The following is a 27587-nucleotide window of genomic DNA, read 5'->3' on the forward strand; positions in this document are numbered from 1 at the left end:
AGTTGTGTGTAAGCATTTCTCTTATATATATATATATATATATATATATATATATATATATATATATATATGGGAAAAGGTTCTATGCAGTCGAGCTCATGGGAACTTCCTATGAGGTCGAGCTGTGTAGGCCCCGCTGTGATGCATGTCTACCATCTACGCCATCAGTTAGATACACCATTCCATGGTGGGCTTGGGGCTTAAAAATCAGTCATATACAAAACTCAGGTGGGCCATACCATCTAAAATTATGTGAAGACATGCCTAAAACATATAAAAGCACTTGGTGGGGCCCACTTGAAATTTAGATGCATCTAAAACTTGGTCTGACCCCTCATCCAAGTGGGACACACATAATGGATGGGCTGAATTTGTGAACCACATCTCGATGGGCCCAAATTATGAATGTTTTAATGGAGGGTAACCCCTCTCAACTTTTGTATTTGGTGTGGCCCACACAAGTCGCGGATTGACTTGATTTTTAAGTCCCAGGCCCACAATGGAATGGTGCATTTGACTGATGGGGTAGATGGTCGACACTCATCACGATGGGGCCCACACAGCTAGACCTCGTGGGAAGTTCCCATGAGCTCGACGGCATAGAACATTTTCCTTATAGAGCTTGCTGTGGAGATAGGTCTCCGGTTAGTGAATCGAATGTCTCACCTGGTGATTCCAGATGCATTCAAGTCCGGTAACCATAGCCATTCAATGGGATCCGAAATACCAAGGAAGGTACTTGATCATATATATATATATATATATATATATATATATATATATATATATATATATATATATATATATATATATATATATATATGGATTGATTTGATTTTTAAGCCTGTGTCCCACCATGGAATAGTGCATTTGACTGATGGTATTGATGTTCGACACACATCACGGTGAGGCCCACACAGCTATATATATATATATATATATAGAGAGAGAGAGAGAGAGAGAGAGAGAGAGAGTCATGCTCCCCTGCGCACCTACGCACGTGCGCACCTTTGCACACGTGCCATGGGTGTCTAGTCTGAACGGTCCATGTGATGCGGAATCCCATAAAACCCCATGTGAAAAATTTTCACCCCGATCTAAAATTCCAGTGGGCCATAGCAAAGAGAAATACAAATCAGGGGAGGAAGTTGTTTTCATTTTTCATGGCCCATCAAAGTTTTAGATCAAAGTAAAACTTGGGCCTGGGGGGTTTCACGAAGTGCTACTTCACATGAACGGTTTAGATTTTGGATCCACATCACGTATGATGGGTTCTAAAAAAAGTTCATACGTAGTACTTACGAACTGGTTCGCAGGTGAGCGTTTCCGTGTGTCTATATATATATATATATATATATATATTAAATCATAGATTCTCATCCTTCATTCTTGTTCACTCCACCCTTAATATTCATCGTCCATCATGGGCCAACCTTTTTTATGTCGATCATTTATTATGTTGGACACACCTTGGCCTTACCTTAATTGTGAACCGTTGATTGTGTGGGGCTGCCTTCAATGGGGTCATCCACCTAGTGAGGTCTGCCTTTGATGTGAGTTGTCCATCCTGCATGGACTAACTTGGACATGGGTCATTGATCATGTGAGACCCAATTTCAAAGTGAGGCATATATTAGGTTGGGTCGGTCAGGAATGTGAGTCATTCATCATTAGGGGATGACCTTTGATGTGAATTGACCTCGTGTGGGCCTGACCTTTTATGGGCCATCTATTATAGGGCACACCATCAGTGTTATTATCCATTTTGCAAGGCCCACCCTCAATATGCACTGCTCATCATGTGGAGCACGCCTTTTATGTTGGCCCCACCATTAATGTGGATCGTTCATCATGTCAGGGCCACCTTGGATGTGGGTCATTCATCATTAGGGGCTGACCTATGATGTGAACCTACTTTCATGTGGGTCATCCATCATCTGAGGCCTACCTTCAATGTTCAATTTCAATCTTATGGAGCTCATATTTGATGTGAACTGTCCATCTTACACGCCTGCCTTCAGTGTGGGTCATCCATCAAACAGACCTCACCATGGATGTAGGCCAGTTCATCACTAGGAGTTTGACCTTTGATATATAAACCACCCATTTCGTGGTGCCCACCTTGATGTGGGTCATCCATCTTGTGGACCCACCATCAATGTTGATTGTTCATCACATTCAACCCACCTTTGATGTGGACCGTCTATCATAGAAGGCTACCTTTGATACAAACTCTGTCATATGATAGTAAAAAAAAAAAAGAAGTTAAAAATAAAAATTCTTTTTACTCGTGATTATAAGTAATTTTAAGATCCTAAGTTACGTATAAACGAGTGTTTATTAAAGTAATTAACTTTAAAAGATAATTTTTTTTACTGTCATTAAAATAAATAAATAAAAGTCATGCGTTGGCATCGAAATCAGGTATGTGAATAGCATATTACTAGATTTACGTAGTCACCACAATCTTGATGCCGGTATTTGTCGTTTGTATACCACATGTTTTGACGAGGTCATATCAACCGTCATAACATCCCTCAATTCTCCAGAGGCAGAAAGCCCGTTACCTCTGACCATATCTGCGTGGGGTCCATCATGATGTATCTGTTTATCCACATCATCCATCCCATTTCTAAGATCGTTTTATGGTATGGGCCCAAAAATGAGACAGATCCAATGCTCGAGTAAACCACGCCAAATAGTAAGCTTGAATTGCATTAAATGCAAGAGTCACATCTGGTGTGGTCCACTAGAGCGTTGGATCTGCCTATTTTTGGACCTACAACTTCACATGATATAAGGAAAGGGATGGACGGTCTGGATAAACAGATACATCACAGTGGGCCCCACATAGAAATACTTGTGCCCGAGGCTGTGTAGGGCCCACAGGATCGTCAGGATAGGAATCTAAAAATTCGGCATATGTGAGCCATACTACATGAAACGGTGGGGATCGCACATTTTGGGTTCACAGAAGTTTTGTATTAGGAGGATATTTGTTCCCACCGTTTATTTGAGTGGTAATAACCATATAAACGGTTTGGATGCCATATAAACATCATAGTCAGCTCCAGAAAGGTTTCAACGGTGGATGTTTCCATTCCCACTGTTTTGTTTGTGGTGGCCCAAGAAGGTATTGGATATTCTGATTTTTAGAATTCCATTCTATTGTGATATTTAAAAACAGATGGACAGAATAGATTTGTCACAGACATTTATGTGGGACCCACACAGCCAGGACAGAGTGCATTTTCATCATGTGATATCAAGCATTTTGGACCAATTGACTTTTTCGCACTTGACAAAGACTAGCCGTGAGTTCTTAGTTTTAAGTTAACACGTCACCAACAGGACAATGAAGACCTGCCACTCACCGCAAATGTCCTTTACTCCCGACCATTTTCCCACGAATATGCACGTGTGGTATGTTTATGCAGTGTAGGGCCCATTGTGATGTATGTGTGTGCCATCCAATCTGTTCATTAAGCTTGCCCACCAATTTTAGCCCTACATGCCAAGATCCAGTCCCATCCCTGACTTAGGAAAACCACAGAAAAGGAAACAATGGGGAACGTTGACGAAGAAGACAAAAGGGTACACAGTATGGAAGTTTCCGAAGGGTTCCAGTGGTTTTTTTTTTTTTTTTTTTTTTAAAAAAAAAAAAAAAAATTTAGGGACGCGGATTACTTACGACATTGCTAATAATGAGGTGGCTATTGGACGGTGCTATGAAGGCCCATAATGGCGCATGTGTTGTATCCCTGCCTTCCGGGTATTATTTTCATATCACTCCAAGGCATGAGAAAAAAATAAAGCACATGGATATCTTAAGCGGACTACACCAAAAGAAAATAGTGGTTATTGAATGCCCTGGAAAAAAGGACCGACCAATTAGAAAAGCTTGACATCCCGTCAAGAAGAGAGACAACATACCTGGATGAAAGGGATCCAACTGCTTGACTAAGGAGATAGTTTGGCATAACCCAGCTTGGCACGCCCAGGTTGGCAAGCCTCAGGTCGACGCATCCCTAGGTCGATATACTTTAAGTCAGCTCGAACTGCCTCCTATCGAGATCCGACCTCGCTCGCCCAAGATCCTAGCCGAAGATGTAGGAAGCCTATTGCAATACAGATTCGCTCGATATCTCAGCCGAGAATTTAGGGTGGTCAATACGACTCCTAATAGGCTTGTAATCTTACCACAAGATAACCTACTAAATAAGGAAACCTCTCCTACGCCACCACCTCTCCTAAACTATAAATAGTAGCACCTCTAATGGTGAAAGGTACACGCAATCTCTACCTTAAAACCCCGTGCTCGAATAGACCCAAATTTCCTATCTGACTTAAACATCGGAGGGTCCCCTGCAGTAGCTGGGGTCTCCTTTGTTCATCCCTTGTGTAGGTAAACGAAGGTCCATGGAAGGCTAATCAGATTTCTGCATCAACACCCACCATTAAAAACTTTCTAAGGCCCGCTATAATGTTTATTTTCCATCCAACTTATTGATTAGGTACCATGGACTCGATGAAGTGAAGGCATAAATATCAGCTTCATCCAAAACTTTTGTGGCTCCTAATAAGTTTTTAATACAGTATGTTCAATCATTACTGTTGCCTATCGTATGGTCCACATGAGGTTTGAATCTACTTACTTTTTTTTTGCTCATGCCCTAAATTAATTTAGAAAAATGAATGTATAACTTAAATAAAACATATATTATGGCGGGGGCCATAGAGCATGGACCAAAAAAGTGAATATGGAAGTTTTAGGCATGATTTTACATAGCTCAACTTTGGATTTCACATATAAGTCATGAGAAAGCCCACATAGCCTTTTCTATTTAACTAAAAGATTGGGCGACAGCTCGTCTAAGTGCCTAAAAAATGAGTAATTCAGTTAGAGGATATAACTTATGGTAATTACATTTGTTCAAACATGTGACCATTCCCCGTTCCAAAATATCCGAGAGAATCGAATAGATTTCTTTTTTAAATGGGCACATCTAATGTAGATGATGGTAGAGCATACGGAGGGAGTTTAATGTGGATAGTGGCACATGCAACATTTGTAACCATGGTCTTAAAACCTATGAAGCTCCGTGTGATGGTAGCATACTTAGCATTCATAGCTATGACTTTAAAATTATGCCAACTCAATACAATAGTCAAACCCACAGCCTTCATGAAAGGACCTAATGTTCTCAACTAGAGGTGTACACAAGTCGAACCGAGTCGAGCTGGGCATAGCTCGACTCAGCTCGGCCACTTGTTGACCCTAGCTTAAACTCGACTCGGCCACTTGCTGACCCTAGCTCAAACTCGGCTCAAATCGGTCCTCGAGCCTGACTGGCCGGCTTGGCTTGGTTTGATTAGCAACTCGGACCAGTTCAAGCCGAGTTCGAGCAAAGATTGAGTTGAGTTAGCCTGTGCAGCATTTTCACAAACACACGGACTACACATTCAAAATCTCACTGTACGTAAAACAAGAAAAAAAAGAGGTATTTATTTCACATACATACCTTCCTTGCCACCAGCCACACTTCGTTGAGTCATTTCAACATCATTTCATCAAACACTTGGTGAGCAACATCAATATCAAAGTAATCGAGTCACCAAACTAGTTCAATTCGAGTTGGGTTCGATCCGAGTGGAGTCGAGCTCGGGCAAGCTCAAACTCGGTTTGAAATTTTTTCGAGCTAAAAAAATCGGCTCGACTCGGCTCGAACTCAATTTCGAACCGAGTTGAATCGAGCTTTTTCAAGTCGAGTCCAGCGAGCTAACCGAGCTACTCAGTTTATGTACAACCCTATTCTCAACCAACAAGCTATGCGCCATGTGACTAGAATTACCATTTTATAATATTTATGGATCTTAACTATTTTAGGTATACTTAATAATTTAAAGTTATAATTATTAATTATATTATCAAGTGAGGTCATTTCTTTGAATCAACTCGATTAAGATGAATATTGAGTTGAGTCGAGGTTTCATGTTTTTAATCTAATCTTAATAGCATATGTTGACATTAACATATACCCTCATGTGGGTATTTGAAGATTGATGATGAAATATGTGTAGGTGTTGATTGCTTGATTGCATCGAATTATAGATAAGTTATTTAAATAAATAAATAAATAAAAATAAAAAGTGATTGGTATGTCTTTATCCACTTGACAAGCTGGATGTCTATAGAGTAGGGACAAGTCGTTTAACCTTTTCTATAGAGATAAGAAGTCCTAAGATCGTGGTATGTTGGACTAAATTATCTACAATTTTCAAAATTCTTAGGTATAAATAGATCTAATAAATCAAATATTAGATGCACCTTGTTTAGGCATAAACTTTACTTGAATCCACATAGCCCCTAAGTTAAGACTCGAGCCATTGTTTGGTAGCCCTCTAATCAACCTTTCTTTTATCTTTCTTCAAAAATTAAGATTTTACCAGATAATGCCTCTACCAACCAAAATGTAGGGAAGTGCTTTGTGAGCAATGAAATTACCATAATGTCAATCGTACACTTTTTACTTTACATAAATGGTAAAGTGAAGCTCCCGTGATATTTATATGATATCCAACTAGTCAAATAGACGCAATCTGCGGTGATGTTCAAAAGAGCAAAAAAATTGTTTGATCTAAACATAAGGTAAGAACAAACATATTTATATGATATCCAACTAGTCAAATAGACGCAATCTGCGGTGATGTTCAAAAGAGCAAAAAAATTGTTTGATCTAAACAGAAGGTAAAAACAAACACACACACACATGTCACTTAAAAACATTAAAATGCAACCCATTTTGTGATTGTATCATAGGGGGCGTTTGGCACATGGTATTAGATGGGATTAGGTGGGATGGAATTGCATTTGGTCCCTTGCCAATTGCACTCAATCTTTGGGAAGAATGGAAAAGGTTAGAATTAGATTAGATGGAATTGCATTGGGTGTCGTGCCAATTCCACTCAATGTTAGCAAGTTGTGTAGGTCCCACCATGATGTGTGGGCTATACCCACACCGTCCATCAATTTTTTGAGATCATTTTAGAGCATGGGCCAAAAAATCAGGTAGATCTAAAGCTCAAGTGGACCCCACCATAGAAAGCAACGGGGATTGAATACCTACCATTGAAAACTTCTTTGGGGCCACATAAGTTTTGGATCTGCCTCATTTTTAAGCTCATGCCATAAAATGAGTTTACAAAACAGATGAATGGTTTGGATATAACACATACATGTTATTCTCAATAGTTTCAAATGATGATGGGTATATCCATTCAATGTACCACCATATTACAAACATAGCATGGAATTAAGCTTATCCCATGGCAACGGGGACAATACCTGCCATATGTAATAATTATGTTTTTTTAATCCCATCCCACCTAATCCTTCCCAATACCATGCGCCAAAGGTTTTTTGTTAGTGTGATTATTATGGTTGGATGCAATGTTTAATATGCTGGTTATCTTACACAAGCCACATGGGATCCAAAATTTCACTCTATTACTTTTTAAAGAAAAACAAATACAAGAGTACTTTGATAACTTCCCTTCTCAAAAAGCACTACCTGTGGGGGAATTATTTAGTAAATTTAAGATTTATGAAAAAAATTCTCATAAAAATTCTTACACATTTTACTATTTTTATTTTTTTTTTATTTTGGTTTATTTTTGTTTTTGTTTATTTTTTTTTCTAATTTCTTATGAAAAAGTTATACCATATATGAACATAGGCATTAGATGGTAAATACTCTTGTGCTAAAAAAAATTCAAATGAAGTTTATTTTACTTAAATTGAAGCATCCCAACCGCAAAATTCATTTTAACACAAAATTCAGATAGATCATTCTTTTTTTTACACACGCACTCACACCGCAGTGGGGTTTCACCACAATGGGTACTCAAACCCATGACCTCGTGTTGAAACTCTTGTGAGTCTACCATCGAGGCAAGATTAAGGACCCCTCGTATTGATCTTATGATCCTTGATCTCGTCACCATTGACATTGTTTGTGGACTTTAGACCATCAACTATTTACTTTGTAATCATCCGTTAATCAGTGAGTTAATATATTAGTTTTGTATGAGCTTGTCTAGTGTCCATGTAGAGTTTGGGACACCATGTGGACGGTTTAAATTGAGCCATGTGTATTCAAAGTTATAATTCCAAGTGCACGTGCATGTAGGAGTTGTGGGACCCATTTCTACATCCATTCCCATAGTTGATATCTGATGGGGCGGTTATGAGTAGTCAATGGTTCAATTTCACCGAACAAATATCTTCACCATACATGGCCAATTATACTCTTACAATTATTCGGAGGGTTAAAATTTTAAACAATCTATAAATGGTATAAAAGAATTACAAAGAAAGTAGTAAGTGAAGCTAAACTTAAGATTGCGGTGATCTTTACAATAAATTGGGGACAAGAGCTGTCTACAAACTCGCAAAAATAAGAAAAATGAAGGGTTAAAATTTTAAACAATCTATAAATGGTTTTTTTTAAAAAATTATGAAGAAAGTAGGAAGTGAAGCTAAACTTAAGATTGCGGTGATCTTTACAATAAATTGGGGACGAGCTGTCTTCAAACTTGGCAAAATAAGAAAAATGAAGGGTAGGAGATTAGATAATATTAGATGTGCAATGAGATCAATGAAAGGTAGAGATGTTATTTTCAAAACTTGTTGAATGACAACCACTCTTGGAGCATAGGATTAATAAAAACCATAAACTCAAATGACGTTAGATATTATAGATATCTACGTAGGATTAGGACATCTGAAGTAAAAGAATGTTTGAGAAAGATGAAAACGAGACAGGATGATATACCAATATAGATGTAGAAGTCTATGGAAGATACTGGATTACTTTGGTTGAGAAAATTATTCAGTATGATTGTAAAATTGAAAAAGAAGAAGAAAAAAAAAGCCAAATAAATGGAGAAAAAAATATTGTGATACTTGTATAAGAATAAAAGAGATGTATAGAGTTGAACTAACTATAATAGGAATTAAAAAGAGATATATAGAGCTGAATTAACTTTAGTAGGAATTAAATTTAGGAGCTATACTATGAAACTTTGGGAGATGACGATTAAGCAAAGACTATGGCATGAGATGAATGTTTTGGAAAATCAGTTTGGTTTTATGCCTGAAAAGTCTACCCCTAAAGCTATCTACCTACTTGAACATTGATGGTGAAATATAGGGAGAGGGGGAAGGATCTCTACATGGTCTTTGTTGACTTATGGAAAGCATACAATAGGGTCCTCAAAGAGTCAATTTGATGAAAATGAGCTTCAAGATGGTATATTGACATAATTAAGGATATTTATAAGGGAACAATAATAAAAACAAGAACCACTAATGAAAAGACAAGTGAGTTCCCAATTTTTTTAAGCTTATACTGGGGGCATAAACACGGTTCATAAAGGGGTTCTTCAAAATATAAAGGATTTAAAATAGGTCAAATTTAAATGGTGTATATGAAGTGCAATGAGACTACCTTTTATGTTGATTATGGACAAGTTAACGAGCATTTGCAACAAGAGATCCCATGGTGTATGGTGTTTAGAGATGACATAGTTTTGATTGTCAAGATGTGGGAGGGCGTAAACATAGTTTATAAGGGGGTGCTTTAAAAAATAAAAGATTCAATAAAATAGGTCAAACTTAAGCATGGTATATGGAGTGCAATCTGCTTATACCTTTTTTGTTGATTATGGACAAATTAATGAGCATTTTCAAGAAGAGATCCCATGGTTTAGTGTTTGGAGACGACATATTTTTCATTGTCAAGATGTGGGAGGGTGTAAACGCAAAGTTTACGAAAGGGTGATTCAGAATATAAAGGATTTAAAATAGGTCAGCTTTTATAAACAAATATGTATATGGAATGCAATTTTATAACAATTGAAGTGAAAATGAAGATTTAGTTAAGATTGTAGACCAAGAAGTTTTCTAAAATGACCACTTTTGATACCTTGGATCAATAATTTATACGAGTGGAGAGAGAGATGGATGTCGCCCATAAAATTACATAGGTGGAAGATGTGGAAATGTGCCTTTAGAGTTTTAGGTGATCTTCGTATATAGGAGATATAAAACCAGCCACACTTTTATGGCATAGAATGTTCAAGTTAAGTAACAACATATTAACTTAAATGAAAATATTGTAATGAATGAGTGGCAAAACCAGGATAAAATTAGAAATGAATGAATTCGAGAAAACTAACACCAATGGCCAATAGGTTATAAGATTAAGTAGACAAAAATGATTTGATTACATGCAACAGAGACCAAGAGCCACATCGATTACAAGTGAATTGGTACAAGTCAAAGGCTCTAAAGTACAAAGAAAGGCCCAAAAGAACATAGAAAAAGATAGTACAAAAAGACTCAATGACCTATAGTCCAATTGAAGTTATGGCCTGCAACACAATTAAATGGTATTACAAGATTCATAAGCCAAAGGCTTTGCTGGGCCCACTGGACGACTTTGCAGGTCCCCGCAAGTACCTCGCTCTCACATTCTACCTTTCTTCACACAACTTACACAACGGCATCGTATTAGGGAGCCAGTGCAACAAAGGATTTGCTAGGCCCACTAGACAACTTTGTGGGTATACACAAGTACCCCACTGTCACATTCTGCCTTGTCGGGCCCACCAGATGACTTTGCGGGTTCATGCAAGTACCCCGCTCTCACATTCTGCCCTGCTTCACATAACTTGCACAATGGAGTCATATTAGGGGAGCCTGTGCAATGAAGGCATTCAAGGAACCCAGACACCCCGCTCTCACACTCTGCCTTTCTTCACACAGCATAACACAATAGCATTATATTAGGGAGCCAGTGCAACAAAGGCTTTGTCAGGAACCCGAATACCCCGCTCTCACACGCTACCTTTCTTCACGTCGCTTACCCAATGGCATCATATTAGGGAGCCCATGCAACATAGGCTTTGTGGGGCCTACCAAACTGACTTCGTGACACCCACTCCAAACATCTATTGTGCAGGTTCATGTTACAAAATCAAACCAAAGAAAAGGCAGATCTAAAACAGCAGTGGGCTGCAACACCGGAAAAGGGATGGGTCAGCCATGCATTCTAGGTGCCTGCCTCTCTCTCTCTCTCTCTCTCTCTCTCTCTCTCTCTCTCTCTCTCTCTCTGCATATAGCCGTGCCCTTTTCCTTCCTTTCTCATGGGTGAGGTTCGTCCTTGTAATCTAATTGTTGTTGCAGTGGCTACCACAGATTGGACCATTTGAGTTACATGTACGAAATCATTTTATAACATCCACCCGTATGGACCGTCACACTCTAGCACCTGTATGGACTGTTACACTACCATAGATAAGACGCCGCCACCATGAATGTGCCTTGGCACAATCAGGCAGTAAATTATCAAATGTGCCACCCTATACAAGATCAAATCAATTTAACTGTGGCCAACCCAATTAGCAGACCAGCCTGATTTTTGGTGCCAGATTATTTCATGGTCGGCCCACCAAATGGACACTTCAATGTCTGACATATTCACCAGGTTGGCACGTGCACTACGTGTAGAGGAATGCAGAACCATGGATAGGGTGAAGCTAGCAAATATCAAATATTAGAAGGCATGGAGATTGCAGTAATTCGCCTTTGATTGCCCCCGAAATTTCATCTACACATGAAAGAAAAATCAGATTTTGATAAACCTTGACAGCCCTTTTCCAGCGATCAATTACAAATCAAAATGGTAAGACTCATCTTTGAATGCATTTCCCAATACATAAAAGTGCGAAGTCCCGGCCCCTAAATCAGTTTGAACACTCCTAACCTCTGATTCTTGGACATTTGTTTGTTGAAATCAGACCATTGGATATTTTTACTTAGCCATCCAAAAAATGTCCACCAATTAAGTAACCGTAAAAATTCTGGTTTGGATTGTAAAATTTGGACAGTTTAATTTGACTAAGTAATTTCTAAGTGGTGCAAGAATACCAAAGTATTTATCACGCATATACCACAATCTGAAAACTCACCCAGTCAACCTGGTTGAGACTTAATTGGATTTTGAATAAATTCAATGAGAATCTTGTTTTTTTAAGGAAGAAGAAGAGCAGAAAATTGATATTTAGAAAGAGATGGGTCTTGCCTTGGGCTAGAACATCAGCTTCAACAAGGATAATGGCCCCTTCTCAAGGTTGAGAGAGGATTGCATTTCTCACCTAAAGTTTCAGTCCAGAATGGATGGCGACTACTCCACCCACGAGATTTTCATATTCAACCTTCTGAAATCCAGCATCTGCAATCAGTCTTGCAAATGCATCCTGTGTGAATAAAAGCCAAAAGAGCAAAGAAGAGATTAAAGACATCGAAAGAGAAACATAGACCCGGATCCATAAATTCTGAAAGGATACAAAACAGGGGAATGATCACATCTGTTTGAACTGTCTCGGGCATTTGAGATGAATAAGAGCAAACGATTAGAAGCACACCCTTATGTCAGGTTTAGATCCCGAAATCCTGTACGATCCATAGATCAGGTGGGCCACACCAAATGGAGCAATGTTGGGACACCCCAGATAGACACTTCCGGATGGAATGTGGGGTGCACTGTGTTGTGTACATGACTCCAACCCATTCATCAGGTAAGCCCTGCCAGGATGAAGAGAGGCCAAACGGCTAGCCATTCCAACATTCAGGTGGGCCACAACAAGTGAATATATAAGTTTTAAACGTGCTGTTGCCTGTGGTGTGTCCCACCTGGGCTTTGGGTTGAGTATGATTCTTGGGATATACAATGTGCATGAGGGTCCTCTCTGGGTCCATGATTTGGATTCCGCATACACATCGGGTGGGCCCCACATTTCTCAGGGTGTGTGGTGATTGCCATTCGTTCAAATGCATGTGATCGTTCTCTGTAAAAGTTATGTAATCAATGACCAAACTTTTCTTTTAGGAGCTATTTGGAGCTGTCAAGGAAAATATACTGTGATATAAACACCTGCTGACATCCAAAATGATTACAACCAAGTCGGCTTGAGCAACTTTAGGGATGAGGTGCTACCATCATCATCATCATCATCATCATCATCTATATATATATATATATATATATATATATATATGGGAAATGGTACTATGAGGTTGACCTCATAGGAACTTCCCATGAGGTCGAGCTGTGTGGGCCCCACCGTGATGTGTGTCGAACATCAACACCGTGCATTTGATGGGTCCTCTTTAGGTTATGGGACATCCCAAAAATTAGTCGAATATGGAACTCAGGTCGGCCATACCATCTAAAACCATGTGAAGACATGCCTAAAACATATAAAAGCACTTGGTGGTGCCCACTTGAGTTTTTGATGCAGCTGAAACTTGGTTTGGCCCCTCATCCAAGTGGGACACACACAATGGATGGGCTGGATTTGTGAACCACATCTCAGTGGGCCCAATAAATGATTATGAATATTTTAATGGTGTGGCCCACCAAAGTCATGGATTGACTTGATTTTTAAGCCTATGGCCCACCATGGAATGGTGCATCTGGCTGATGGGATAGATGTTCGACACAGATCACGATAGGGGCCACACAGCTTGACCTCATAGTACCACTTCCACACACACACGAATCCTGTTCCACCATGGCCCATGACAGCAGTTCTTGTAAATCACAATAGATAAAAACAACCTAGATGGACCCTAATTAATGTCAAAAGGACAGTCATGTCCTGAAACTTCCAAACAGGTCCTGAACCTTAGTTTCAGAAGGATAATCAGGACTTTAGGGTTGTATATCACCATACTGACAAACATAGTACACTCGTGTTTGGTGCCTCAAGGTAGGGAATTTCGAAAACTCACTCCTTGTAATGAACCCTTCATATCTATTCTACAGATATTGCTATAAATAAAGAGCTTTTATAAAATGCCACCCATATTGTGGCATATTTAGAGGGACCCACCCTCTTTAGTGAGGGTCGCATGAAACTTATGGAATATCTAAAGGGAACCACCCTCTTTAGCTAGGATCACACAAAACCTATGGCATATTTAGAGGAACCGCCCTCTTTAGTTAATATGAAACCACCCACATTGTATGGTGCTGCTTTATTTCACCACTATCATCCAAATTTACTAATGCCTATCCATTCCATCTTTTAAAAAGACAAAAATGCCCCAATGCACAAAAGTAATTATAATGCCCCCGAATCCCGGACCGGGACGATGAATGCATTGACCTAAACCATCGAAACTATGATCCAGATCATCCAGATTGTCGACTCTATGATCAAGAACAACTGAGCATCAATACTCTGATCCTAAACATCTAGGCCGTAAAAACAATGATCGAAACCTTCCAGACTGTCGATATGATGATCCAGACCACCCGAATTGTTGATACTGTGACCCATAAAATTAATATTAAGATCCGGACCATCCTGACCGTTGTTGTGATAGATACAGATCGTCCTGACCATTGGTATCATGACCCTGACCATCCAGAATGCTCCTATTACTATACAGACCATGAAGACCATCAATACTATGATTGAGACCATCTGGACTGCTAACAATATGGATGGTTTGGATAATTGCATCAAAAAATTTGAATTTCTAGATTGTAATATCAATATGATGATCCAGACCACCTGAATTGTTGATACTGAAATCCATACAATTGATATTAAGATCTGGACCATCCTGACCATCATTATGATTCAGATCATTCTGACCATTGGTATCATGGTCCTGACCATCCAGAATGCTGCTATTTTACTACCCAGACCATGAAGATGATCGATACTATGTTTCAGACTATCTAGACCACCAAAAATATGGATGGTTCAGATAATAGCATAAAAATTTTGGATGTTCTAGATTGTAATATCAATGGTCTGGGTAGTCTAGATCATAGTATCCATAGCTATAATGGTCTGGATCATAATATCGGTAATATAGATCATCTAGATCATGACATCCTGTTTGGATGGTCTAGATCATAAATTATCAATGGTATAAATGGTTTGGATCATAGTATTGAAGAGTTGGATGGTCCAAATCATAATGTCAACGTTAGCCTAGATCATATTATATACAATATGAATGCTGTACATCATAATATCCACAATTTGTATGGTCAAGATCAAAATATTGACAGTCTAGATTGTTTGGATCATATTAAGTCTAGATGGCCAGGGTCATATATCGACGATCCAGATGGTCTTGATCATACAATCCACAATCTAGATGGACTAGATCATATTATCAATGGTATGATGGTTTGGTGCATAATATCGGTAGTTTGGATGGTCTAGATCATAATATCAATGAGCTCAATGGTCCAAATCATCATACTGACAGTGTAGAGGGTATAGATCATAATATCAATGGCCTGGATGGTTTGGATCATCATATCGATGGTATATATGGTTTGGATCATAATGACGACAATCTGGATGGTATGGATCGTATTATCGACAATTTGGATGTTCTGGATAATAATATCTACCGCTTGGAGAATCTAGATCGCAATAACCAGTCTTCATGGTCTGGATCATCATATCGACGGTCTGAATGGTCGAGATATACTTATCTCGAGAGTTTAAGATAGTTTGGTTGGATCGTCTTAATCATAATATCAAGCGTCTGGATCCTCTAGATCATAATATTGATGATCTCAGTGTCTGGCTCAAAATATTTGACAGTTTGGATGGTCTAGATTATAATATCGACAGCCTAGATACTCTATCATATTATTGAATGTTTGGATGGTCTATACCACAATATCGACAGCCTAGATGCTCTGTACCATAATATCCACAATCTGAATGGTCTAGATCATAGTTTTGACAGTCCATATCATTAGTTTAGCTGGTCTAGATGGTCATGATGATAATATCGACAGTGTCGATGTTCCAGATCATAATATCTACAATCTGGATGGCCTATATCATAATAGTGACAGTCTAATGGTTTGGATCATAATATTGACGGTCCAGATTGCCTAGAGTATAATATCAACGTGTGGATAATAAAGTTGACGATTTGGATGGATTGAATCATAATATAAGTCTGTTGCTTTGGATGGTATTATCGACGGTTTGGATGTTCTGAACCATAGTATAGCAGTCTAGATGGTCTAGATCATAATATCCATAGTCTAGGTTGATGGACTACATGACCAAGTATGTAGAATGGCCTGGAGGCGCATTTTGTAATTTTCAATGTCTACGGGGACGTTTTAATCATTTTTGTGAAGAGAGGCTCTTTTGTAATTTAATAGGAAAGTGGATGGACATTAGTAAATTTGGATGGAAACTAGTGAAATAAATGGACACCCTAAAATGTGGGTGGTTTCTCGTAATCAAAACTAGATGGTTCCCTCTTGAGTATGACATTAGAGAAGAAAACAATGATGGACGGTGGAGATTTGTCTTTGAATATGAAGAAATTCCTATTCAGGGTGGCCCATCAAGAAGCAGGCTGAGGCCTAACTATCAGTCCTGCAGGTTGAGCTAAGCAAGGCCATCTTATATATCTGGTTTTTTACACAACTGTCACTCTAAACTAATCGACTCAATGTGTTTATCTGAATATAATTTCAAAAGGAGAGCTTGTTTAATATTTCAGAATGCCAAACCTGAATATAAATGTGGAATGGTCATTTTTTTAAAACCCTAATAATGTGAAATGGGTCATGCTTAGGACTATTAAGCACAAATTGTCTATGATATGGGCTGGGGATAGTAGGTTCAGGCCTTTTGACCTGCCAAGGCCTGCTTGTCCATGGCCCTAGTTCTGATTTCAGATTGGGCAGGCTCTTGTTAGATGTTAGTGGCATGTGGGTGGGCTTGTGTCCGCTACTATAATACATACAAACTAATCAATCTATGCATCTATTGTGTGTGGACATGTGTCTGCTCCAATAATACATACAAAATGATCAATCTAGGCAAGCAATAAGGGTCTGTTTGGAACTTGGGGTCAGGTAGTATAGAATTGAATTTGGTCTAATAAATTCCATCCAGCGTTTGGAAACAATAGGAATGATTGGATTAATCTAGGTATCATATCATCCTGTCCCAAGAGGAGATACTGCAGGATTTTTGGTGGATTTTGAAATCCACTACATATGTAGGCCCCACATTGATGCATGTGTTCTAACTATGCCGTCCATCCATATGCGCCCTTTACACGTGACAATTGAGTTGCATATGCATACAGGCAACTGGCATCAATTGTGACATCCGGTCCATTGATTATGATTCCATGGTCCACCAAATGCAGGTTTCACTTAATACAGTGTTTTTCTCAAATGAAGAATTTGATCCCAAATGTGGGATTGGACAGTCAAAATACCATGGTATTTCCAGACATAATAATTATGTTATAATGGTGTTAATTCTACCCAATGCAATTCAAAACCATTTAATCCTGCATTCCAAACAGGCCCTAAGTATGTTTCCTCCATGGGCATGTTTGTAGCATGTGCACATGTGTGCAAGTGAAGTGGATGGAAGATTTCGGAATAGACCTGGGATGGGAACCTGCGAATGCTCTCGACCAGGTACTGGTAAGAGTCCCGATCGCCTGCAACTATCTCCCCTATAGCTGGAATTACTGAGAATGAGTAGTAGTCATACCTGTTCCAGACAAAAGCACCATGCTAGGATTACAGCTGTAGTAGTCAATAGATAAAAACCACGGCTCACCATTTAACGTGGACACAACCTCAAGGCAATATCATACACTCTTGGAACGTGAACATGAGATATATAAATGTTATGCAAGTAACTGGGTTTTGCTAATGTCCTCACCTTCATGGGGACATTAACATCCCAAAACCTTTTTAATGACAAGTGAGACACAATCATCAATTTGAACCATTCACTTTGCATACAACGAGGGACAAGCCATGGTGCAAAAATCTCACCTATCGGACGATCCTAATCATCTCTGATCAATAGCATGGAAAATAGTCAATCAAGATTAAGCAGATAACCAAAATAGGTCTAATCATCATCTTGAATCATCTACCCGATAGATCCCACTTTGTATTTCTTTTCCTTATGATTCCGAAGTAGCACTTTGCTTTGATGATTATAGATGATTATAACCATGTGATCTATGGCTCGTAAGAAACAGACGATTGTAAACAATTGGCTTCATTCATAGTGTTAGGATCATCTGATCAGCATGATTCTTGCACCATGGATTGGTCCCAGTGGCACTATTGAATGAACAGTCCCAATTGATGATAGGGCACCCCATGTATCATTAAGACGGTTTGGGGAGGTTTCTAACGTCCCAATGAAGGTGCGGAAATTCGCAAAACCTTAAGTAAATAAGACAAGTACACAATAACTAAATAAACAATATAGGAGATACAAGAAATCAAGAGAAAAGATACATGCAGGTTTTTCCCAATTGTCCAACGTCGCAAAGCTCAGGACCACAATTTCTCCTACTAAAAGGTCAATACGTTGCTCAGCCAGGAAACTGCTTGAGCAGGATGGAACTTGAAACCAGGACTCCATTTTTAATACTGGTAACCGATGCACACACACAAAGGAGGATGCTATAGTAATTGGAAGGGGAGATTGATTCGGTCGATGTCATAGCCAATGGCTATGAAAATTTTCCTACGCCCCTGACAGGATATCGATGTATTTTTGTGCTTATAATTGCAATCTAGACCTCCAGCATGAGTTGCAAATGGGCTGCCTTAGCCATCATGGTGTCTGTTGCTCTGCATAAGCACAAGGATAGCAGCATTTAGAGTTGGACACAAACTGAGCTAGCTCGGTTTACTCGCTCGGCTCGGATAAGCTCGACTCGGCTCGACTTGAAAGCTGGTTCGGGCCAAGCTGAGCTGATTTTTTGAGCTCGAAAGAATTTCAAGCTGAGCTCGAGCTGGCCCCAGTTCAACTCAACTCGGCTCCAAGCTTGGCCTGAACTTGACTCGGCTCAGCTCAGCTTGACTTATAACTTTAATTATATATGACTCGGCTCAGCCTGGCTTGAGTTATAACTTTAAAATTATATATATATAGGAAAACGCTCACCTGCGAACTGGTTCGTACGTACTACATACGAACTTTTTTGAGAACCCATCATACGTGATGTGGATCCAAAATCTGAACCGTTCATGTGAAGCAGCACCTCGTGAAACCCCCCGGGACCAAGTTTTATTTTGATCTAAAAGTTTGATGGGCCATGAAAAATAAAAACAGTTTCCTCCCTTGATTTGCATTTCTCTTTGCTATGGCCCACCAAAATTTTAGATCAGGGTGAAAATTTATCGCAGGGGGTTTCATGGGATTCCGCATCACATGGACCGTTCAGATTAGACACCCATGACACGTGTGCAAAAGTGCGCACGTGCGTAGGTGCGCAGGGGAGCATGACTCTATATATATATATATATATAAAGAGTCCGCCCATATAAAAACTAAAAAGAAAATGCTCGACTTGAAAGCTTAAACTCGAACTCGGCTCAAGCTGACCCGAGCTACTGACCGAACCAAGACGAGCCAAGCCGAACTCGAGCTGGTATAGGCTGCTGGCCGAACTGAGCCGAAATGTGCCAGGCTTGACTCAGTTCAGCTCGTGTACAGCTCTAGCAGCATTGATCAATCGTATGCTGCAAAATAAGTTCTGCAACCCAGTTCGACACATCGCATTCACATCTTTCTTTCCTCTTTGGATTCCAGCAAGTATGATATTGTGGGTTTCGTGTTCCTGGTCATACCTGCACTGCTTGGTTATATTTACTCACATTGTTTGAATTCAGCTCCCGTAAGTAGGTATATTTGCAAACAGATTTTTGGATGCTGTTGATGGCATAGTTCAAACCCCAAAACTCAAGTCAAATCGACATTTCATCCAGGATGGGTCAACTCAAAGACTTTACTTGGGTTTTTTTGTTTTTTTTTTTGAGGTAACGACAATTTATTAAAAGGCGCACAAAATACGCGAAAGAATACAACTACTTGACTCAGTATTTAATAATTACAAATTAAAAATATTACACATACTAACAGATACCTAAAATAGTTCAGAATTAGTGTAAGTAATAGAAAATAGGAAAACTGTCACCAAATTATTAGTTGTAGTAGTTAAGAGCAATGTTGTCAAATCGCATAGAATCGCATAGCCATCAGCCTGGGCCCATAATCACATAGGTGATCGCTCAGGCTGCTAGCTTCTTCTTCTTCTTTTTGAATTTTTTTTTTTTTTTAAGGGGAAAATTCATTTAAAAATCTAAAAAATTAAGAAAAACTATGTCTAATTACTATGATGATTGGATTGGATTTTTTTACCTATTTCAATGTAGTTTGACTATTAGACCATCTAAAGTTAATGAAAAATGAAAAAAAAAATAAATAAATAAATATGAAAATATGAAAAAAATAATAATAATAAAATGAAAAAATGGTAAAAATTCTAAAAAATTAAGAAAAACTATGTCTAATTGCTATAAGTGATTGGATTGGATTTTTTTTTAAATCTATTTCATTGTAGTTTGACTACTAGACCATCTAATGTTAAGTATATAACAAAACAAATTTAAACAATTAACAAGTTACACTAAGAAAGAGGGAATTTAGAGAGAGGGAGGAAGTATGCCATTGCATAACTGAATGCGATGGCATAAACATATAAGTCATCACATAGTTATGGCACACAAAAGTCTGCCATCGCATACTCCCCAAATAGCATATGCTATCATGGCAGGCATATGCAATATGCATGGTCCACATATGCGATCACATAATCGAATATGCAATCGCATATGACAACAATGGTTAGCTTCTCCCCCTAGTTGATGGTCGTGGGTTCGGTTCTCTACCTCCTTTGTAAAAATTTTATTAATACAATAACACCGATTGGGTTTGAGTCACCCCGAGTCGCGTCGAGTCAAATGAGTGGTCAAGTTGACTTGTCGAGTCTTCCCAAGTCATGATCGAGTCAGACCAAGGGCCTAGTTTCCAGGGGATTTGGCCTGAAATCTCACCTTGTCGAGTTGACGCAACCAAGTTTTGAGTCGAGTCTGCGAGTTTTAGAACTATGGTTGATGGGAAGCAAGCAAAGCTGACAAATATTCACAGATGTGATACACTTGGCTTTTGGAAGCACTGTGCCAAGTGGAGACTGGAGAGAGCACTCTATGGTTCTAGGTTATTTTGGCATCTAACATTTGATCATGTGATCTGAGTATAATTGTTCACAAATATACTCATTCTTCCGGAAATAAATGGACCCACAGAAGGTCTCATGATGATTTTTGTGCACCATTTTTTAAGATATGTTTTGTACTGAATGGTGGATACAGAATCTTAGTGTCTATCCATCCCATTATTGAATTGGATACCATGGAATCCTATAAGCCCAGTTTATGAAGTTGTATTGTTTTTAAGGACTATTAGAACTGTTATCCAACCATAGGACCAATGTTGTCAAATGGCATAAGCGATCACATGCAGCCCAAGTGGGCAGTGCGCATATGCAATCGCATAGCCCTCAAAACTTTTTTTTCTTGGGGGGGGGGGGGGGGGGTTGAGGATCTAGGGAAAATGAAAGAAAGAAGAAGAAGAAGAAGAAGAAATAATTATGTAAAAATACTACAAGTGTAGGAAATTGTCTTTTATAGTTTTATTAACAATTTCATTTAAAAATAAAAAAATAAAAAAATTTAACGTCTATTAGACTATTAGACTATAACAAGTTAACTAACAAATATACAAATGAATGCATAGACTAAAAATGTGAAGGAAAAAAAAAAAACCAGCACAGTTAGGAGAGAATGAGAGTATTAGAGTGAAAGAAAGAGTAAGAGATGGTAAGAGAGTTAAGAGAGAGAGAATATTAGAGAGAAAGAGAGGTAATGGAAATTAAGAGAGAGAGAGAGAGGAAAATGGGGGGTGGAAGTGCCTATTTATAAGAAAAAAGGGAGAGAAGGAACAAAATAAAAAAAAGTTTGAACGGTCAGGTTATGCCCAACAGTACAAAAACCACATGCCACTGTAGCATATGTGATTCATGGTCTCCAAATGGCATATGTGATTGCACAGTCGCTTATGCGATCTCGCATATGACCACTTGCGGGACACACCATTTACAATGTGTTTCAGGTTGAGAAAAAGAAGCATATTACTGACATTAGCAATGATTTTCCCTTTTGGTGCACTACGCAGAGTTCTTGCCTGGTCTTTCATTTCTCCATCTGATGTTATCCAAACTCCACAACATTTGCTTGTAGTTGGAATCTGATTTGCATTTGGATTCCTTGTGGAAAGGACGATTCTAGCTCACTTACGCAATCGCCTAACAGGCTTGAAAACTGGAATGGGTATCTCACTGTTGTATTTTCCTCTTGCCATAGCATATCAACTCACTCCTAGCATCAACGGCAGGACGCTTTTTTTGTCCAAGTCACAGAAGCTCAACTTCAAATGGCTCATGGAACTTCTGCTTATTGTTTTAGAGAAATTTTACATGTGTGAGATGATTCCAGAATTTCAAAAGGATTCAGATGAACAAAAGAAAGCAAATATACATTTCATATAATAAACATGCAATTGTTGTTATATGCATCCAAGGATAAGCCATGACTACTCACAACTGTTTAACGACAGGGAGCTCCACATGACTCAGCTCAAGGCAAAGGAATCTTCCACCCCGTTTTAGTACCCTGTAGTAGACAGGAAAATATCAACCATGTTCAATAATAAAACACTGCAGTCTAGTAAATACGAACACATGATAAAGCATAGCCTATTTGCAGTTGAAGAATTAAAAAGGAGACAACTTTTTTCTAGATAAGAACAGAATTTTTTTATTTTTTTATTTTATTTTTTTTTAAGTCTGAGGAGTTTCATCTCGATTGATTAGTGGATCAAAAAATTACTTATTCTGCCACTTTCCATCACATGCCCTTGAGTAAGCCAAGGGAGATGCAACCCATCCACGTACATGGTTTATAAGGAGGAAACTAAGGTTTCAAAGAGACCGCTTATGGTACCCTACCATCCTACAATGTTCCATATGTCTTACTATATTGGAATCTTGCGACCTTGCCTTGTCCTGTGCATCTATATCTTATTCAATCCTTCTACTATTATATGGCCATCCACCAAAGACCCAATACCCATGCAAATCAAGTGGTGGACCCCCATATTTGGACCATTAGATTATCATCAACTACAATCAAAACCTTTTTAATAGTTAAACAAAAATTTAATGGTTGGAAACACTTGTTAAGCCTTTTAAAACCTTTTGAGTGTTGGCCACACAATGACCTCGTAAAGCAAACCAAAGAACGTATAATCAAGACCTTGAACCCTCACTCATCCTCAAGTCCAAGGATTAATCAAATCCATTGCATCCTCAAGTTGATCATAATCCACACATGATGAGCCTCCTGGTCTCGAGGCTTCACCTTGATCCACCAATGCAAGTGCCCAATAGGTCCGACACTAGGAGCTTGTATCCATGGCACACTCTCACTGTTATGTGGCACATCGAGTCATTATCATGCCCCATGGTGAAGACCTCTCATCCTGACTAGTGGTCAATCTCGTCACACAAGATGGTCACATCCATCATCAAAATAATGACAACAAACACGGGTTTGTCCTACAACCAGCTAGCTGTTCATGGTACAACAGGCTACTGAAATTCATGGAACACAACCCCCCCTTGGTCAATGACCGTTGTGTCCAGTCTCAAGTTCCCAAGGACGTCCAAAGGAATCCTTCTCCTTTAACTCACATTCATGCGTGCTTTAAGGCACCTCCACATTAACTGTGGCATGGCAATTTGTCCATGGTGTGCCGTAAAGGTAACAGTGGCAACCGTTACACGTTACGGGGTCATAACGGCCGTAACAATCATTATGGAAAAAAAAAAATAACCCGTAATTGCCGTTAACAGCATGTTACATCCCCTATAAAGGCCATAATAACCTTGTAATGGTCTATTATGGGGCATATACATGTTTTTCATACTTTTTAATCAACATTACGGGGCAGATATAGGTTTTTCGGGGTTTTTTCAATTTTATTTTATTTTTATTTTTTTAAAAAAAAAAAAGAGAGATTGTAACGACCGTTACAGGGCCGTAACAGCCGTTATGCCTCATATCATAAAGGTAACGATGGTGGCTGTTACAGCCACCATTACCATTACGGAACACCTTGAATTTGTCAATCTAGTTCCAATGACCATCATGATCTATGGCTAAGATCATCGCTATCACATCCGCATCACCAATGGAAAAAGCTCACATTGGTTTTCTAGGGCACAATTCAAACACTTAAGCCGGGTCAAGGTCAACCTAAACCCTGCCCACAAAGCAGCACATAGACTGAGACCTGCCCGGCTCGTGATGGGCCAAAATTGACAATTGTGAGCTAGCCCAAGATGTTTATGTCAAGCCGAGCACAAGGCCTTCTTAGATACAATATTACCTCTTCTATAATTTTAGATAGAGTTCTGGAAACTAGCTTATGCGCCTACATAAGTTTTGCACCATTTAAACATGGTGGTGACTTGTTAACCATGCACATGGCATAGCTGTACATCAATTCGAACCACTCAAATCGCTGATCCAACCATTGGATAGAGCATAACAAAAAAAAAAATATAGTGAGAAGATAAAATTGAAGTTCTGATTTTTAGTTTGAATTTGGACCGCCACTATTTACTTTTAACCATTAATTTGATAGCATTAATTTAATGGTTTGGATTCCTTGATAAGTGCCATTTTAGAGATATGCTCCATCAACAATGAGACCCACAATTAGGATGTCCTAAGAATTGTACACTACTGCCACATGTGACGAGGATGAGTCTCCATAATTTCAAAATGGTGCAAAACTAACATAAATGTAGAGCGGGGCATGTCCGACCCGATCCGACCAGATTCGAACCAAACCGACAGCTTAGATCGGTGCGGATCGAGTAGGGTCATTCAGATCCAACCGTTTTTCGGATTGTGGTCAATCCGAACCGAATGAATCTGATCCGGAGTGTAAATCAATACTTCTGCTTTTTCCTGTGGTATGGCCCACTTGAGCTTTGGATATGCATCAATTTTGGGTTCAACCACTAAAATGATCTCGAAAAACGAATGAACGGCGTGGATAAACCACATGCATTCACGGTGGGTCCCAACAGAGTTTACTCAGTACGATAAGGGCCACTGAGTTACGTGTTGTGCATGTCAACACAGTTACACAGGCAACGGCTATAGCTGTTGTACCCACTAAGTTACGTGCACAACACGTCAACACAGTTACACAAGCAACAGTTGTAGCTGCTGTACCCACTGAGTTACGTGCACAGCACGTCAACACGGGTAGGCGGGTAGCTACTGACAGGTTGAGTAGCAAGAGTCCCTACTATAGAGACGTCACCAAGTTCCATGGGCTCCACCGTGATGTATGTTTTGTGTCCACACCTTCCATCCATTTGGAGAGAGCATTTCAGGGTAATATCCAAAGAATGAATTAAATCCAAAGCTCCAGTGGACCCCATCATAGAAAGCAGTGGGGACAGTGATGCCCACCATTAAAAACTTAAGGCCACGAAAGTTTTAGATCAACCTGATATTTGTGTTTTCCCTTATTTGTCTTTTTTAACTTTCGAACTGGTTGGATTTCAAATAAACATTACGATGGGCCTTAGGATAGTTTCAACGGTGGGAATCACTCTCCCCAATGTTTTTTGTGGTGGGGTCCACTACAGCTTTTTATCTGCATCATTCTTTGGCTCATGCCCTAAAATGATATCTCAAAATGGATGGACAGTGTGGATACAACACATACATCGTAGTGGGGCCCACAAAACTTGGTGACGTCACTTCAGTAGCCCACTCTCAACTTGTCATTATCTAATCCGACGGGGGACAGGCAACAGCTAGCAGCTTAGTAGATACATGTCGTGCAAAGACGAGTGGAGACACCCCTCGAGCTCCGAATTGTACGAACGGCTCAAATAAGATAAAAATTACATGGGCCCCACAATGACGTATTTATTATATCCATGCCGTTTATCCATTTTTCGTGATCATTTTAAAGCATTTGAAAAAAAAATAAAAATGAATCATATCTAAAGCTCAAATGGACCACACCAAAAATAGCAACGAGGATAATGATTTTCAACATTAAAAAATTCGATTCGAATCGTACCCAACCCGATCCAACTCAGTTTTCCTAACCGAGTCAGACTTAGTTCGGGTCAGGTCAACCGTGCATCAGATTGGTTCGAGTCAGATGTCCCGGACTCAGTCCCGGATTGGATCAAGTTCGGGTCAGCCCACGTAGATTTCGGACCGAATTGAGTTGGACCCAATCTGATCCGACTCAGTCCGATGCCCAGCTCTACATAAATGTAAGGAGATTGGTAATTAATCACTATTCTATTACTATTTCCATTGTGTTCTCTATCAAGCATGCTCATTTCAACAAACCAGCATCCTATTTTCAATGTAAGAGTTACGAGAGATGATCGAGGCTACCTACACCATGAGAGATCTCAATGAGGCCATGAAGAAAATATAAGAGATGTGAGAGGTGAATGCCTACTTAGTCCAAGGAGATCACTGTCTAACTCGTCCAGATTCCAGGCACGTGCTGGGAAGGTGACTTGGGTGGATGGAAGAGGGGAGATTCAAGAGGAAGATCGTCTGATGTTTCAAGAGGTCATGGACGTCGGAAGGAGGTGCAAGAGATGATCTATATTGCCAAAGCAATTGGGGGAGAGGATGGGTGGAGGGTGATGAGCTGCATGCAGTGGAGGTGAAAGGTTAGTTGTTGGATTGTGGTGGGTTGGATGAAAGCACATTCAGCCTCAAGCCTCTTCGAGATCAGAGGTCCAAGTATCCCTTTGGCAATAGACAATTATCGATCAACCGTTGATCGTCGAGGCCCATCTTCAACGATGGTCTAATGGTGCATCTTCAAAGGTGGAAAAGATCAATCACTATTCGGATGGGAGAAGGCCTGGCATTGGATTTAGGAAATTCCTTCGAACTCTGGTTCTCGAAAATATTCGCAATCCTAGGTTCATGTATCGAAGAGACTCTGATGGTGGATTCAACTACAGAGGATGGGGCGGAGGTTAGGGGAGCAAGAGTCTTCCTCAAGAGGAAGAAAAGGATCATGGTGTCGGAGATGATTTCCTTTGCCGTTGGGGAGGAGAGGGTGATTGACAAAGTGGAGTCACTAGATCAGGAAAGCAGTAGCAGGGGGCAATAGAGGAGACGGGAGTGGCCGAAGTTCTAGTCACGGCTAGGGAGAAGGTGCTATGGTGGATATGGGAGCTCAATTCTCATACTCTTGCAAAGTACTGAGTGAGTGAAGGTAGGGGCACATGCCAACCTATGAGCGTCTCTCGTAAGGCAGTTGGCCTGCAAAAGATGGGGCTTCTGACCCGTGGACGAGATGATGGGCCGGTATTAATGGTGGTGTCAAGGGGCAACATAGACAACAATGAGACTGGTCCAAGAGGTTGTCAGGTTCAGATTCGATAGTGGGATTTTGGTGTCGGTTCGGGTGGCTAATTAGGAGGATCAAATGGCAAACAA

At 39.6% G+C, this 27587-nt stretch overlaps 1 protein-coding gene across 5 annotated transcripts in view; it reads right to left on the reverse strand.

The window, feature by feature from the left end:
- Positions 1-11911: 11911 nt before the first annotated feature.
- LOC131239581 (2-methoxy-6-polyprenyl-1,4-benzoquinol methylase, mitochondrial) overlaps positions 11912-27587 on the reverse strand; it is a 50100-nt gene continuing 34424 nt past the window's right edge. For 4 of the 5 annotated variants that reach the window (XM_058237353.1, XM_058237350.1, XM_058237352.1 and 1 more), the window contains exons 7-9: positions 22620-22691; positions 17532-17640; positions 11912-12321 (exon numbers count right to left, since the gene is read on the reverse strand). In XM_058237353.1, coding sequence (XP_058093336.1) covers positions 12220-12321; positions 17532-17640; positions 22620-22691 — 283 coding nt within the window. In that variant the 3' untranslated portion in view covers positions 11912-12219. Of the gene's footprint in view, positions 12322-17531; positions 17641-18673; positions 18747-22619; positions 22692-27587 lie in introns of those variants that run through there. The other variant, XM_058237355.1, reaches the window with a different exon arrangement.

Source organism: Magnolia sinica, chromosome 3 (genome assembly GCF_029962835.1).
Source record: "Magnolia sinica isolate HGM2019 chromosome 3, MsV1, whole genome shotgun sequence".
Classification (NCBI taxonomy): Eukaryota; Viridiplantae; Streptophyta; class Magnoliopsida; order Magnoliales; family Magnoliaceae; genus Magnolia; species Magnolia sinica.